Raw genomic sequence first — 16,864 nt, 5'->3', positions numbered from 1 at the left:
TTAGTTTAGCTCAGTTCAGTAAATGTGAACATGCTCTTAAACCTAATCCCCTGGTTTCAATTTAGCAGAAACATTTACAAAAATCGGATTTACAATAAAATATTGTACATCCGCTACAAAATTACCTTAAAATGGTCAAAAGTTACTCCCTTTAATGAATGAAAGTTACTCAAATATCAATAAAAATTAGTTATGCTTTATTCATAAAAATTTACCCAAAAAAGCGTAAAAGTTAAACTAAATTTAACAAAAGTTACCCGGATGTATACAAAAGTTATTACAATTTTAAACGTAAGATTTTCTTTTTTATCTGAATCTGATTAATTTTACTAGTAATTCGCGCACTAGTAATTCCAGTACAAAGTTTTAAAATCGGTAACATACTAACATGTGTTGTTTAAAGTTGTTGACCTATGTAGGTTGGTAACGTTGGTTCTATTACCAAAGTAAAGGTCACGAACAGTCAAATTACCAAAGAATGTAAAAACAAAGTGTTGTTGGAAATCTGGTACTAGAATTTGGCTACCATTGTTTCAACTTTCCATGACTGTTTAGTCGAATTTCAGCTAGTTTTGAAAATACACCTTCAATGGCTTCAAATACTCCTTTACAAATTAATGAATGCATATACGGCTTATAAAATTTATACAGAGTATGCTACAATGACCAAAAATATAGTACTGGAATCATGACATTGCTCCTGTTTGCAAAGTAATGCTGTAACTCTGAAGCAAAAGTATTCTACCGGATACGTAATTTCATAACAAGGAATACTCCAGACACTATTTAATGGCAACCGAATAATCAATACAGCTCAAAGATAATCAATTTGAGGTAAAGAAAATTTAATCAGAAACTAAAGTTCTTGACCAATTAAATTACACCCTTTGATAAAATGGAAAAAAAAATGACTGAAATTTATAGCTCGCCTTACAAACCTCAAAAATTGGCCGGAAAACAAGATTTTAACTAACCAGAAACCAGCATGAACACAATGACATACAAGAGGAAATAGATGACAAGCCCCCCATAACCTAGCAGTAGTGCTTACAAGTATACAGATTCATCGATGGGTAACGAGGATGAAAGTATCATTAACTTTGGAGAAAATGCTCAAGTGCTTCAAAGAACAGAGGTGCCATTTCAGGGCTTGGTGTCTTGACTGCACATTTGACTCCAGGGATTCCGGCTGCTGCAGTCAATTCGATCAAAAATGGAATTCCTCTAGGAATCTTGGCTGAGAGATACAGCACCTCCTGGTTTGCATTTTTCCTCTTTGCTATGAAGAACATGTTTGAGGAAGCCAATTTGTCAAGAGTTGAGTCCATGCTGTTTATTACAAGGCCTGGGAATTCTCTCAAAACCTCATTTGAATCAGGAAGAGATTTCCATGTCTGTCATGCAAGAAAATATCAGTAAATAACAAGTCATCAACTACTAGATAGCCTCATTTCACTACAAATAATAGTGTGCAAGCACAAGTAAAAATCCAATCACTAACAAATTACAGAGCAGTATATAAGGATATTTAAACTGCTGTTTACAGAAATTGAATGGGAAACTAAATCTGTAATATCTTGGTTGCTCTATAATCAGTTATGTAAAATGAAAATTATGAATTAATAAACTGTGTGTTCTTCAGAAAGAACTAGTGTACGAGCCATTGATGCTTTAGGCAGTTCATAATTTGACTTTGAATTTTACACATTCACCGGTCAAGGGTCCAATTGATGAACTCGCTTTTCTTGTTTATGTTAAGTAGTTAGATACGCATGCCACAGAGACAATTACTTCCATTAGCAAACATCAGAGTTTCAGTAGCATTGTCATAATATAAACAGGGATATACAGACATCGATACGAAACAGCATGATAATAAAATAGTAGGCAGTTTGCTTGATTAAAAAAGAATTTAGATAAATTACCTCCAAAAAGGTTCCACGTTCCATTCTGCCATCTTCAGTGAAGAGAACATGCAATGAAATCTTATCACTGAAGTACCAAACTGGTTGCTGGTTGTTCTTTACTGCCACCTGGAGTAGAGTGTTTGGAGCCCCCGGAGCAACATTTTGAAATAGAACCATGGGAAGAAGAGTCCTCTCCGATGTCCCTGGTTGCAACGGTGGAACCTGGCAAAAAAACAAAAAAAAAAAGTCGTAAAAAACATACAAGATAAATTCTCCAGGAAAGACTTTCCAGCTAGCAACATGTACCTGCAAAGGCCCACCAGCTGCAAGACCAAATGTATTTTTATTGAACTGGATCATGAACCCATCAAGGACCGACTGTGTATTGTTCTCAAATAGCATGCTGTAAAATACTTGTCCATCTCTCCTTGTAAGTTCTGCACTAATTTGTAAACCTTGACCTTTGGCAGCAGGCAATAACACTGGCAAAGGAGGTCTGCACAGGAAGAAATGGAAGCGTTCGATCAAGATTAGAGCAATCTTTAAGATTCTAACTATATATATTTATATAGCCCCGAGCCAAGGTGATGGTCATGCATAAATAATGGTATTTTAGTTCAAGAGCAAGGTTTGAGTATTTTACATTCAATCCTAGATAATATTATGAGTGTGTTTCTTGGTCTTTTGACCAGAGGGGTGGATAATATAATAAGGTTATCCATGAGTTGACTGGCGAAAGAGTACCATGCTGAAGAGCCTGGTATGAAAGAAAACTGGAACTCCAAGTACAGACAGAGAAAAGGACTCATCTCAAAATGTGGGAAGTACGTAGTCGTAGTTGTTTCGATAGTTTTCCTAGTTTTGTGCCATCATTTGATGCACTCTTACTAGCAAGTTGTGAATGAATAGCCCTCCCCTTTTGAAATTCTTTAAAAATATAAAAAGGTCACCAAAAACTTTATGTTTGAAACTTTCATGATGAGAAAATTTTCAAGCTGAAGGCACATCACACTCACCCAGCTGGTACAGGCTGATCAACTGGGACAAGAGAATTCGAATTGTCCAGGCCTATCAGATCACCAAGTAAATCAGGAACAGGATCTGCAACTGGTGGAGCAGCTGCTGGCTGCCTGGATCCTGAGCTTGATGTAGGTGATGTAGCTCCATCAGCAGGATGTGCAGGAGATTCAGGATATCCAGTTTCACTTCCCTCAGGGTAATCCTCTTCCTCAGCTCTCTGTGCTACTGTTTTGAGACGAGTTACAAATGATTCTGGTGGCTTGTGATACACAGATGACAGAGTTGCAATATTTGCAAGAAGTTCATCAAGGAGAGAAGAATCAAGCTGGTTTGAATCATCAGTGATCACAGGCTTTTCTGCTAACACAACATCTTTAGCTGCCTGCAACAAGAAAATAGTCAATGCAGCTGTGTAAGTGATATGAAAGACAATTAAGCATCTCCAATAGTTTCCATTAGGTATCTGGTTGCAGATACGCGAAAATATCAAGCAGGTAGCTCACAGTTGGAGGATAAAAGTATTTGATTTCTATCCTCCACTGGAGAGCTACCTACTTCATTTTTTTAAACTTGCAAGCAGGTGCCTAGAAGAACCATTAAAGATGCGCATAATTGTTTCTTTTTTAATAATTATTTATTATTGCAAGCAACCAAATTGCATGAGAATGAGGCATTGGATCGTAAGGGATGGAGGAGGATCTTTGTCGATGATTACACGGAATAATCAAATTTGGTTCATGTAGCCAACCCCCACTTATGGAATTAAGGCTTTGATTGATTGATTGATTTATTGATTGAAGCAACCAAAGCGATTTCCCAAGAATCATTAATGCTTGGGATACTAATTATCCACAATCTCTTTGATAACAAAGCAAATTATTTATGCTTTATAAATCAACATACTGTAGATTAACTAGTTCATACTAACCTCAGGATCAGTTGAAAGAAGACGCCAATATATATAAGCACGATCACGCAAATCAGGATTGTCAGTCTCAACGGTGGCATTGTTCAAAACAGCCTGTGAAACAACATCCAGGGCAGCATCAGAAAAAAGGTTACACAACAAAATGGACTATATAATTATTTTTATTTTTTGTTTGTTTATATACGAAGTAATTATTTTTATTTTTTACCGCCTCGGTTTAATTGCCACAATTTTCAAAACATAAATGTTATGTGCAACTTTGGAATATTTTATATGTCACAAATAATACCCCAAAGTTGCACATAACATTTAACGGAGATAGTATAACTTGTCCAACTCAACTATACTAAATGCATAAATTTGTGGAAGACCGCAAATTTATTTTCTAGCCACAGAAATCTTCATCACATATCTACCCATTAGAACACAGTTACTATACAGTTCTTATTAGATTCTTATCAAACCCCATCGAATCCTTGTGTAAGAAAAGTACTGTGTTTAATTGGCTATCAATTTCCAAAGCCCAATCTCAATATCTCTAAGCATTTAATCCTCACTCTTATTTCTTTTTCGAATATTGATTACCATTAGTAGTTTAAGACACAAAAACATCACTTTCCAGCTTCAATAACAGTTACCTCACCACTCAATTAGCACGGCAATATTTAGCATTGGGTTACAATAAACCAAAGTATAAGTTTCCCTTTGCCTCTTATTACTTATTATATAAAAGGATTTAATCAGTTATTTTCTAATATAGCACCAAACATGCAATATCAGATCAGCAATGACTATATTTGGCCTTAAAATGGCAGATACCTGAATCATCTGCTGTGGCCCTTCTGTTGGCTTCTTTAGAAAAAGCTTGACAGTAGCTGTCAGCAATTGCAACTGCACTTGTGGTGGCTCTTCAGGAAAACTTTCCAAGAAGCTCTCAAGTAACTCATCTGCATTGTCAATTCTTTCCGCATATTCACCAATGATCCAAATCATAGAAGCCTGAGATAATATATGTGGATAAATAAGCCTCAATTTAAAAATAAAAAAAATAAAAAATAAAGAGAAGAAGAAAAGAATAGAAAAGAGAAACAACTGAATGTCATAGATCTTTACCTTGGCTTCTGGTTCATCTAGAGTGTCTAAGCTCTCACAAAGAGTCGCAATGATAGATTCATAGCTGGAAAAATCATGGCAAAATTTAGGAAGACATATCAACACCAAAAAAAAAAAAAAAAAAAAAAAAAAAAAAAAAAAAAAAACCTAGCAACTTACGTGTTAGGGTATCTTCTAAATATATCTTTAATGACTATAATTGCCTCCTGAACTACATAGTTTACTTTAATCTTGATAAGCTCTAGCAAGACACTGATGCAGCGTTCAGCAGCTCTCTCCAACTTGATGGCACACCGACCAATTGCACGAACAGCCTTTCTAACAAAATCTACATCTACTTCCGTGGCATACTCTTTGAACTCCAGTAAGACCTAGAAACACGATCATCAGATAAGCGCAGAACCAATGAATTCCAGAATCTTTAAGTAGCAACAGATAATTGATCATTCACCTGATCAATATTTCTGTCCGAAGCAAGCTTGATCATAATTTCCAACTTCTCCATTTTGACATATATGGGGTCATTGTACTTGCAGAAAAACACCTTACAACAAAAAAGGCATGTATGGTCATCAACAGCTATGGAATGTAAAATGGCTAGAGTGTACTTAATTTTACAAAAACAGGTGTTCACAGCTAGAAATGCAGGCTCTATAAAAACTACAATACCTTAATTTCATGGGCCAGAATAGTTGGCCTCTTTTGCACAATCAGATTGATATTTCTTAGGGCAACATACTGTATCTCAGGTTCTGCAGAAAGAAGGGTTACAAGTGGAGGGGCCATTTTCTTACAAAGATTTCGAACAATGTCAGTACTAGTAATGAGTTCCATTTGCTGAAGAATCATCTGCATAAATCCACCAAAACAAAATCAAAGGATGCAGGCTGCAGCACAGACATCTAACAATGATCATTTAACAATCAGAAAAAGGGAAAAGGAAAAGCTTACCTTCACAGCTGAAAGCACAACAGCGCAATTCGCATGTTGTAGACGCGGAGTGACTCTCTCTACAATGTTTTCAGCTTCTCGAGCATCAGCTGCTTTATATCTTGACAGAGCATCCAATATAAAAACTTGACCCCACCTGAAAACAGTGAAAATTATTGTTAGATAAAAACATCAGCAGTAGCGAGTGACAAGGTCCTAACAGCTGGATAAACCTGTCTGTGCCTCCCCCCCCCCCCCCCAAAAAAAAAAAAAAAAAAAAAAAGTAAGAAATTGAGCTGTGCAGCCAAACTGAAGTTGACACACACAACCAAGATAAAAAAAAAATTAGTAATCGTTCTTAAACCACCCGTATAAATTTTATACATTTGTTTGTATAAGGAAAACGCATATGAATGCCATTATCTCTAAGGAAGATGAGACAGCAGTTAGTGCATGGAAAGGGCGCAAAGAACCATATATAACCAGGTTAAGCCTTCACTCTAAAAACATCGAAACACTCTCCATCCCAGAAAATTGTGACAGACTAGTCAAATGAGCAAAATTCATTATATTAGAAAGGAATGGTACACAATTAGTTACTATCAAGTCCAGGGTACTTCCATTGTCATACAACAAAATTGATCAAGAAAAAAATAGAAGTGCTGAAAAGTTATTCTTGGATTGAAAGCAATAATTCATATGGCTAATCTATCACTTGTATGCTTACTGAAAAATACACAAAACTTGCAAAATATGCGTGTCGTTCAAAGTCAAGTAACTCCAAACTTAAACATCCAATAGAAAACAAGACAACGTCCACATCACAACTGAGACAAGAATGATATCTTAACAGCACATTTACACAGAAAACAATAAATTCAGGAGATCACAACTTACTCTGTGCACTCATTAAGGGCAGTAAGAAGCTTCTGAAGTGTGACACTTGTGATTTCAAAGATGGGTCTTGCGCTGTTCTCTTGAATCTCAGCAAGAGCTGCCACAGCATTGGCAACTACCATCGGGTTATTGTCAGATATCAAGTCTTTCAGTGAATCCAAAAATCCCCTATCCTCAACAAGCTCAGCATTTATATCGAAAAGCTTAGCCACACATATAGCAGCAGTCTTGCGAACATATGGATCATCATCCTGTTAAGAAGCAAAAGACAGAACAAACAAATTAGACCTGCATTGCTCAAAGATAGATGTTATCCATTGCACATATGTCCAACAATGAAATTTTTGAAAGATATTATAATCAATATGACAACCTTGAGGCACCTCTGAAGAGGATCACACAAATACTCGGTGATTTTATCAACACGAATGCAGCCCATTGTTCTCACTGCTAATGCCCGAATCAAAGGATTTGGGTCCTGTGAATCCTGCAGAGATAAAACAGTACATTATTAGCTAGAGCAGCAAAGAATTATGGTTAATGAAACACACAGCATTATTAAAGAGGAAAACTGGTATTACAATTCATAAAAAATTTTGATAATCCCAATATAATCAGAAATTAAATCTCCTCTTCAAAGCTTTAGTACTGGAAATAAATTGCTGCACAGACCCACTGGTGGTCTATTGAGTTGTCTACAATCTATATCTAAATTTGATAATCCCAATTATTTCAAAACCATAACTCATAAGTATGACTAGGTTATGACTTTTTATTATTTTTCTTTTGCACTGGACTACTGGAGTTTCATACATATTTATTAGACTAGCATGATAGAATTTCAGAAATCTTTAGACTAAAACTAAATTTTATATTAAAAAGTTGGTACTTGATTAACATCTTGCCCTCATAAAAAATAAAAAATAAATTAAAAAAAATACAAAAAAAGGGGAAGAAGAAGAACCCTCTAGCCTGAAATCCTAGCTCCGCCACGTGTTAAGATGAAAGCAAGGAAAAATAAGCCCAATGGGAAAGGGTAGATCATCTAAAAAAACAGATATTGCAAAAGGTGAGCTTGGAAGTGTGCTTTATTGCTTGAGCAGTGACTTAAACTTACTTCCTTCCAACCACAACCTTGTTTACGAATCTTCCAAAAGTTTAATCAACATCCAGAACTATTTGATAACCTAGATGCGCAACTATTTCCATCCTTCATCAGTCAGAAATCAGCTATATCATTAGAAATTTCAAGCTTGGTGTGGTTACAAAGTGGAGTTTCAATTATGAACCAAATAGGTATAAGAGCGTTGCTGTGTGGAAAAGTTTAAACTACATATTCTGCAAAAGATTCCCACTTGGTGTGAGTCACAATTTCAAAGTGGACCAATTTTTAGACAGATTGAGAACAGTCATAACTTAAGATAATAAAGATATTGCTTCTTCAAGAGATATGGGCTATTCAGTCGAGTAATTTGAGTAATAAAGATATTGCTTCTTCAAGAGATATAGGATAATAAAGATAGTGTAGAGGTATCATGCGATGCTAGCAACACATAGACACACATGTTCACTTTATTTTGACTCTTCTAAATTTTCTTTACAAGTATTTGTCTATTAGTTACCACATAAACATCCATTAGCTCCTCATCAATCGACAACTCTGAGACAGCCAAACTGGTTGAGCTAAAAGCATTATGATGGATAATGTAACATAAAATTCAACAGCCAAGATCTAACAATGAAGCCAGGAAAAATTATGTATCAAGGGCATACAATGGTGAGGTTGCACCTTACCTTGACAAATGTGTTGACTGCAAGAATTGCCAGATCCGGTTGGCTTTTAGCATAATTAATGAGATACAAGTATACTAGTTTCTTCAACTCCAAATTTTCTGTTTGCATGCAGTTCACAACATCAGTGAACAATGATGACACATCTTTGCCTACAGTCATTGCAGCTATAACCTTTTTCACAGCATCCTTCCTCTTATCCTAAAAAGAGATGATAACAGGCAGGTGAAAAGCCAATATACAAAAATGACAGCCACATGAAAACGCAGTATGAAAATAAAATATAATTGGCACAAACTGTGAATTCAATGAAAAATAAAACCACAAAGAATACAACAAATAGGAGTATTGGACTCTTGAGCTGCAACTCTGAGGTGATGAGGTATAAAAGTTGCAAATTTATTCAAAAAGATCTCTCCAACTCATCACCCTTAAATGCCTTCTTTCTCCTATTAAGCGGGGATAGGCTCCTTGATCAGAAGCTTAGTAAACATATTAACAATATCCCCCTCTGGTTGAATATACTATAGTATGATCGCATTTCCCTAGTTCCCCCTTTATAAATTAGATGGTGGAAGGAGGATTGGATACACAACTATACATAAGCTGAATAACTTCTTTGGGAAAAACATTATGTTGGCTGAAGGTGATTATAAGGGCATAAAGATCAAATTGAGACATTCCCTTGGGAACATGAGGAAGCAGACTTGCGCTGCCTCACACTTCCTCTGTTTAGGTGACATCGTGCCAGTTCCCTAATATTAAGTTCTGGAACAAAGTTGGAATTGGTATGGATGAAGGAAACACCATATACTGCAAAAGTGCAAAGAATGAAACTCCAAGTCTACAAACCAATATTTTAAAATCAATAGCATCATACAAAATGTAGCAACCTAGAAATAAACCTTGGGAATTATTAGTCCATAATCCATGCAGTTCTAAACTCATATCCTTCATCGCTTCTATGACCTAACCTGTCCAGTTCTAGTTTGCGGATAAATCATTCCCAATTTTTCAGTCAATCAATACTCGATAGTGTTCACAGTACAAGAGATTTATCATCAATTCAACAGTTATGGTCTCCATACTTGGATAAGAAACTAAGATGCATGTCTGTGCTAATAATAAGCCGGGCATGAAATGGATGAAGATTGCATATTTGCATTTACATTACTGTAAAAACTAAAGAAATTAGAAGACTAAATCTCTATATACTGGTTATTGTTCTCTACAACAGTAGAAACTACTCTAAATTCAGCCCACTATCAATCCAGCTGTAAAATTTGTAAGGCACTATGCCTGTAATATCAATAATATCAAACTATGTCAAAATGTTTTTCTCAAAGTCTTAAAGAGTCCAAAGGGCTAAGATCAGCAAAAACCACTCTCTCGGAAATCTCTAAACACCCCAGCAACCTCTCGTAATATTGCAAACATTCCAATTGCACAACGTAAAGTCGAAAATCCTTCATATGACATAGCTCCATCTAATAGACTCATACATTTCCTCATTTTCAATACATAGCTTATCTATGCAAATCCTACCTGAATTCAGATGCAACACCAGCACGAAATTCATCAAAACTTTTCAATTTCATAAGTGCAGCTCATCATACATCCAATCATAATCGAATTCCACCAATTTTATAACTAAAGAAATAATAAACCGATGTAATTCGATAAATCAAAAATTGAAGCTGCAGTTACGTTGTCACTAATCTACAGCTAACCCTAGGTCTGATCCGTATAAAATCAACAGCAACAAATCCAAAAATTCACGAATTCTTCAACAATCACACAAAAATCGATAAAACAAGCACGGATTTCGAACAAAAAACGAACAGATCTGCTTACATTTCCATCGATTAGCAACGAAAACTTCGAAATTCGAGAAATTAAGCGTAGAAAATGACTAGTAAGAAAACGAATTGAATGAATAGATGTGGCAAAAAGAGAACCTTATACTGAGAATTGAGCTCTTCTTTGAGTTCAGGGATTTCACCCTTCTTCGTAGTGGAGAAGTACTTGGAATCGTGACCGCTCATCGTTCTCGCTGTGATTCGTTCTCCAAGGTTTTGGAGGTGATTTGAAAATGGCGTCAATGGAGGAGAGAGAATCAACAATGGCGGATGTAAGAGAAGAAGACTAATGAGTTAACTGGCTTTTTCGATGGTTGGGCTTGGATGTTTTGAGGAGGTTGCTGACTGGCAATTGGAAATGTTTGTTCATATTTGGGTGTATATTCGAGTGTATAATAGAAAGTGCGATGCACGTTTTGTTTGATTTTTTTTAAATAATTTTTTTTTTATTAATTATGAGCCTAAAATTTGTTTTATATATTTAGATAAAATTCCTAATATTAAAAGATAATATATAATATTTAATTAATTTAATTTAAACATCTCATTCGCCAATTTGCTTACGTGACATTTAAATCATTTAATTCTAAAAGAAATTAATAATCTCTTATTTAATTGGCTACTTCTAAGATTTATAATCCTATATGGCGCGCTGAGAAAATTAGATCCTACGTGGCTCTCTTAAAAACTCGGGAAAAAACTCCCCTTTATATATATATATATATTAGATTGTCGTTCTTAATTAAGATCGGAACTAATTTTTGTGTAGGTCTAATTCAATATTCTTCAATTTCTTAACATATTACAAAAATTTTAGTAATGTTAAATTCGTTATAGGATTTCGTCAAAAAAATAAAATAAAAACAAAATCGTATAGGGTATATCAGTTATCTGCAATCCTTATTACGATTTACGAGTATATAAGGATTCATTCCGTAACCGACCTAACCGTTTAGTTTGTTATGATTCGTTTATCTGATTTGTATTTTTCTAATCTATTAGATTTAATTTGTTACGAGTTGACCGAACTTTGACTCTATTTGCTATAAAATAAAATGTTACTCCGTTGTATAAGATGTCATTACACTTGCACTTCTAATTAATCATTTTTTCACACTTTGGGATAATCTGAATTCGGGGATCCGTTTTGGGTGGTTAGGTTTCAGTCCCTTCCCAATTGTTGTTGCGGGGGATCGAACACGGGCCTTTCTTACCGAGTGTAATCTCAATCACCACTACACCAACAACCAATTGGTACTTCTAATTAATCATTTACTGTATGAGATAAGTATCAACTCAAATAAGTTGAACTCACTTAATATTTTCATATTTGGATTCTTAAAAATTAAACATGATGTTTTATTACTCCATATAAATTCAATTTGTGGTCACATATATCTTATAAAATATTGTAATTGGAGGAGAAGGATTCAAATTGCTGATTCGGATCGTTGATCTTATATAAAATTCTAAATGTGTCTCCTTCATCATTTCATATTCGGATCGTTGATTTTGGGTGATAATTGTCTTTCTATTTCCTAAATGTGTCATTTTTAAGGAGATAATCTTATCCTTATTAAAAAGGCTAGGTTTAGTTGTACGGGATAAGCTTTCTCTTCTACTTTATCTTACAAGTAGTACAATTCAGCAAGATCGTAGCAAACATATTGATTTTGATAATCATTTTGCTCACAATCGTGTAGCCCATGAGGAGTTGAAGATCTTATTGTTTGTTATATCCCCACTTGGCTTCAAGTAGCCAAAATTAAACCAACCACTAATTTCTTTTTAGTTAAATTTACTCAATAAAACCATATTTTCTCACCACATAATAAACCAAATCCCATCACATTTTCTCTAATAATTGTGACCAAAAGAACGAAGAACATTAATTGGAAAAGGAGGGAGAACAAGTTTTACATATTTGGCATACATGCCCTAGCAAGGGTAAATCCTTGTTGCACCATGGATCCTAAACGATACTTGGGAGAGGTGTCAAACTTTAGAGAACAAGTTTAGCGTAAATGTTTTCTGTGTGTTGTATTACGATATTCACAAGATATATATACAACCTAGGAGAAGAGAATAGGGCTTAACATCGGCCCATTAGGTAAATACAATACAAGGTCTAACACCCCCCCTCAAGTTGGAGCATGCAAATCACAAATGGCCAACTTGCCAAGTAAATACATGAATTGACTTTTACTCAAAGTCTTGGTGAATATATCCGCTAATTGGTCTGTTGTCTTCACATAAGACGGACTAATGATACCATCCTGAATTGCATCGCGAAGATAATAACAATTCACCTCAATGTGCTTGGTACGCTCATGAAAAATCGGATTCTTCGCAATATACAAAGCAGATTGATTATCACAAAACAAACTCATAGCATGGGGATGCGAGACACCCAAACTCAGAAGAAGGGCCTTCAACCATTTCAATCACCAACAGTCTTAGACATTGAGTGGAATTCGGCCTTTGAAGAAGACTTGGCCACAATGTCCTGTTTCTTAGTCTTCCAGGATATGGGAGAAGCACCAAGAAACACCAACCAGCAGTGATAGAACGACGCGACAAGGGATAACCCGCCCAATCTGAATCACACCAACCTGTTGTATGTAAATCACAATCAGAACTCAAAAGAATTCCCTGACCAGGACATCCCTTCAAGTACCTGACCGTACGAAGCGCCGCTTCCCAATGGTCCTGTCTCAGTTGTTGCATAAATTGAGACAAAATATGCACAGCGTATGCCAAATCCGGTCTAGTAAAAGACAAATAAATCAGAAAAGAAAGATCACTATAATGTTGCCAGAGTATGATTGTGCTCAATAGGGGTACCTGCCGGACGTGCCCCTAGTAAACCAGACTCTGCGATAATATCAAGAGTATATTTCCGTTGACACAAATATATGCCCTCCGGACTACGTGCAACCTCAATACCAAGAAAATACTTCAACATACCCAAATCTTTCATATGAAAACAGTCACTCAAATATGATTTGAATTGTGAAATAGTAGAAGAATCATTACCAGCAATGATTAAGTCATCAACATACACCAAAACACTGAGCTGTATAGATCCAGTTTGCAGAGTGAATAGAGAGTAGTCAGAGTACGATTGCAGAAAATTGTACCTTTTCATAGAGGTGGCCAACTTAGAAAACCAACATCGAGGTGCTTGTCGGAGGCCATACAGAGACTTTTGAAGGCGAAAGACCGAATCAGAACTAGAAGTATGGAAGCCCGGGGGTGGTTTCATATAGACTTCCTCATCAAGATCACCATGGAGAAATGCATTATGAACGTCCATTTGATGGAGTTCCCAATTCTTCACTGCAGCAACAACTAAGAATGCATGAACCGTGACCATTTTAGCAACCATGGCAAATGTCTCATTGTAGTCAATACCCTCAACCTGATGATTGCCAAATATAACAAGACGAGCCTTTAAACGCTCAACCGTGCCATCAGAATTATGTTTCACCTTATAAACCCACATGCATCCGAGAGCTTTCTTCCCCGGAGGTAAGGTTTCCACAACCCAAGTCTCATTATCTTCCAATGCGGAGATTTCCTTTTGCATAGCTTCCCTCCACCCCCCATGTTGCATAGCCTCTTTGAAATTACGAGGCTTCACTGTCGTATCAATAGCTGCAATAAAGACACGATGGCGCATAGAAAACTTGTCACAATTCACAAAGTGTGCTAAAGGATAGGGAGTACCTGAGGAGCTTGGAGAGGACGATGAACTTGGAGAGATAGATGGACCGGGAAGAGAAATAGTTTGTGCAACGTAGTCACGATGCCAACCAGGCGGATGTTTGTTGCGTTGATCACGGCTCAAACCAAGAGAAGAAGCAGAGAGAGTGCTCGGAGCAGCGTTGGAGCAGTCTCTGTCGCAGGTGGGCTGCGGGCAAAACTAGTCGCCACAGTGCGGCTGCGATCTAGTCTGCCGACAACAGCAGGGGAAGCAGTTTCAGCAGCTGTAGTGGGGGAAACAGGGCTGTGTACTTCGGGAGGAGGCCTGGGATCAAGGGTAGCTTCACCAACCTCTAGAATATGTTCAAGATCGTATGAAAAATCAACGTCAAACCCTACATTGTCATTAGACATAGTTGTCGTACCCACTTGACTATTATCCACAAAAGGGAATTCATTCTCAAAAAATTTGACATCACGAGAAACAAAAATGTCACCCGACTCCAAATCATATACCTTCCATCCCTTCTTACCATGAGGGTAGCCCACAAACACACACTTCCGACAACGAGGAGCAAACTTGTCACCCTTAGCCTTTTGATTATGGACAAAACAAAGACACCTAAATACCTTCAATTCATCAAAATTAGGTGCAACACCAAATAGTATTTCAAATGGAGTCTTATTAGCTAGGACACGTGAAGGAGTACGATTAATTAAATAAACCGCCCCAAGCACACACTCACCCCAAAAACTAGCCGGCAAATTGCCTTGAAACATTAGTGCACGACTCACATTTAAAATATGTTGATGCTTACGTTCTACCCGTCCATTTTGTTGTGGTGTACCAACACAAGAGGTTTGAAAAATAATGCCATGTTCATCAAAATACGGAATCATGTGTTTAAATTCCGTACTATTATCACTCCGCCCACATTTCACAATCACTTCAAATTGGCATTTAATCATAGCAAAGAAAGATAAAAATGAAGAATAAACCTCAGTTTTATCATTCAACAAATAAACCCATAAGCCTCTTGAAAAATCGTCAACAATAGTAAAAAAATAGTGAGCACCACAACTAGAAGGTGTCTTATATGGCCCCCACAAATCACAATGTATTAATTCAAAAATACGACTAGCCCTACTATCACTATCGGGAAAACTATCTCGAGTTTGTTTAGCCTATGGACAAACATCACATGCTTTATTCAAAATTTTGCTACTAGAACTAGCACTAATTACAGGAACTAACTTGACAATTTTATCCGACGGATGTCCCATACGACGATGCCAGAGCTCAAATGTAGACAGCTCTTGATCCGTCACCGCACATACTTTGGGAAGACGCCGGAAATAGTAGAGTCCATCTATCCATTCACCGCCTCCAATCAGGCTCCCCGAATGTTGGTCCTGTATAGCACACAAAGAGTCAGTGAATCGTACAAAACAATGAGAATCATCAATCATTTTAGAGACCGAAATTAAATTGCAATTTAATTTCGGAACAAAAAGAACATTTTCCAGAATAATGCAATCTGTTAAGTGCACTCGTCCCATCTTCGTAGCCATAGCATGTGCACCATCGGGTAACCCAACAGGACACGGAGAAATATCAGTCACATTCATCAAAGAGTTTGCATCCCCCGTAACATGGTGAGACGCACCAGTGTCGACAATCCAATATGGAGAAAAATACTCACCAATCATTTTTTCCTCTTGGTTATTAACCATATTCAAAAGGAGGCGAACATGCTCGGGTTTAAATTCAGAGAGAGCAGAAACAGTATCATTCGAAAGAGGAGAGGAGTCACCAGAGAAGCCCACGGAATTTGCACGCATCGGGGGTTTGCTCGAGGTTGGAGCAGCAGTAGCAGAGGTCGAGGCAGGACCTTTGGTGCACTAGTAGAAAATATCAAAAAGGCACCCCCTAATTGGCACCGGTTCAGCCCAAACCGGTGCCAAAAATGGGCTACAAAATTGGTGGGAAGTTAAAGCAGAATAAAAGGCACTGGTTCAGTCCAAACCGGTGGCAAAAACATAAAGGCCACCGGTTTGAACCGGTGCCTTTGTGAACCGATATTTTAAGTATTAAAAAAAAAGCGGCTGCTACTTAAATTTTCTCAACCCTAACCTAATTCATTCCTCTTTCTCTCTCCTGTCCTCTCCTCCTCTTTCTCTTTCTCTCTCCTCTCCTCTCCTCCTCCTATCTTCTCCTTCTCGAGTAATTAGATTTTCAGCCGACATTTCACCGCCACAACAACCACCGTCACAACCACAACCTCCGGCCCAGCCCAGCCCACAGAAATGTCGATCTCCTTTCTCTTTCTTTCTCGATCTCCTTCTCTTTCTTTCTCGATCTCCTTCTTTCTTTCTATTGAAGACCACCACTTGCACCACCACATGCAACACCACCAAGACCACCACATGCATCACCAATTTGATATTTGTTTTTTTTTTTTTTTTTTTTTTTTTTTTTTTTTCTGGGTTTGTTTTTTGTTAATCATTTGAATTCGTTTTTTTTATATTTATTTTCTGGGTTTTTTTTTTTAATCCAAGGTTTTATTTTCTGGGTTCGTTTTTGTTTTTTTATTTCTGGTTTTTTGTCTTAATCCATTTTTTTAATTCGTTTTTTTTTAATTTTCTGGGTTTTTTTATATTAATCGATTTTTTTTTTAATTTAAGCGATTTTATTTCGTTTTTGATTTTTATTT

The 16,864-nt window shown here is 36.7% G+C and overlaps 1 protein-coding gene across 1 annotated transcript; it reads right to left on the bottom strand.

The window, feature by feature from the left end:
* Window positions 1-703: 703 nt before the first annotated feature.
* Window positions 704-10,934, bottom strand: LOC110692734 (beta-adaptin-like protein C). The gene is made up of 15 exons (XM_021869779.1): window positions 10,545-10,934; window positions 8,590-8,787; window positions 7,169-7,282; window positions 6,796-7,046; window positions 5,920-6,055; window positions 5,638-5,817; window positions 5,420-5,512; window positions 5,128-5,339; window positions 4,969-5,032; window positions 4,675-4,854; window positions 3,856-3,948; window positions 2,924-3,309; window positions 2,214-2,403; window positions 1,926-2,129; window positions 704-1,394 (listed from the first exon to the last, which is right to left on the bottom strand). The coding sequence occupies exons 1-15, from the start codon at window positions 10,629-10,631 to the stop codon at window positions 1,095-1,097; spliced, it is 2,688 nt and encodes an 895-aa protein (XP_021725471.1). The 5' UTR covers window positions 10,632-10,934; the 3' UTR covers window positions 704-1,094.
* Window positions 10,935-16,864: the final 5,930 nt, after the last annotated feature.

The sequence above is a fragment of the Chenopodium quinoa genome, unplaced genomic scaffold, assembly GCF_001683475.1.
Source record: "Chenopodium quinoa cultivar QQ74 unplaced genomic scaffold, ASM168347v1, whole genome shotgun sequence".
Lineage (NCBI taxonomy): Eukaryota > Viridiplantae > Streptophyta > Magnoliopsida > Caryophyllales > Amaranthaceae > Chenopodium > Chenopodium quinoa.
The sequence above is the reverse complement of the archived record's forward strand: the minus strand, read 5'-3'. Positions and strand labels throughout refer to the sequence as shown.

Coding starts and splice junctions, on each gene's coding strand:
- LOC110692734 (XM_021869779.1), bottom strand. CDS start 10,631: ATGAGCGGTCACGATTCCAAGTACTTCTCCACTACGAAGAAGGGTGAA. Junction 7,047..7,168: donor CTCTTCAGAGGTGCCTCAAG/GTTGTCATATTG, acceptor GCTTCTTAACAG/GATGATGATCCATATGTTCG. Junction 6,056..6,795: donor GCCCTTAATGAGTGCACAGA/GTAAGTTGTGAT, acceptor CACTGTTTTCAG/GTGGGGTCAAGTTTTTATAT.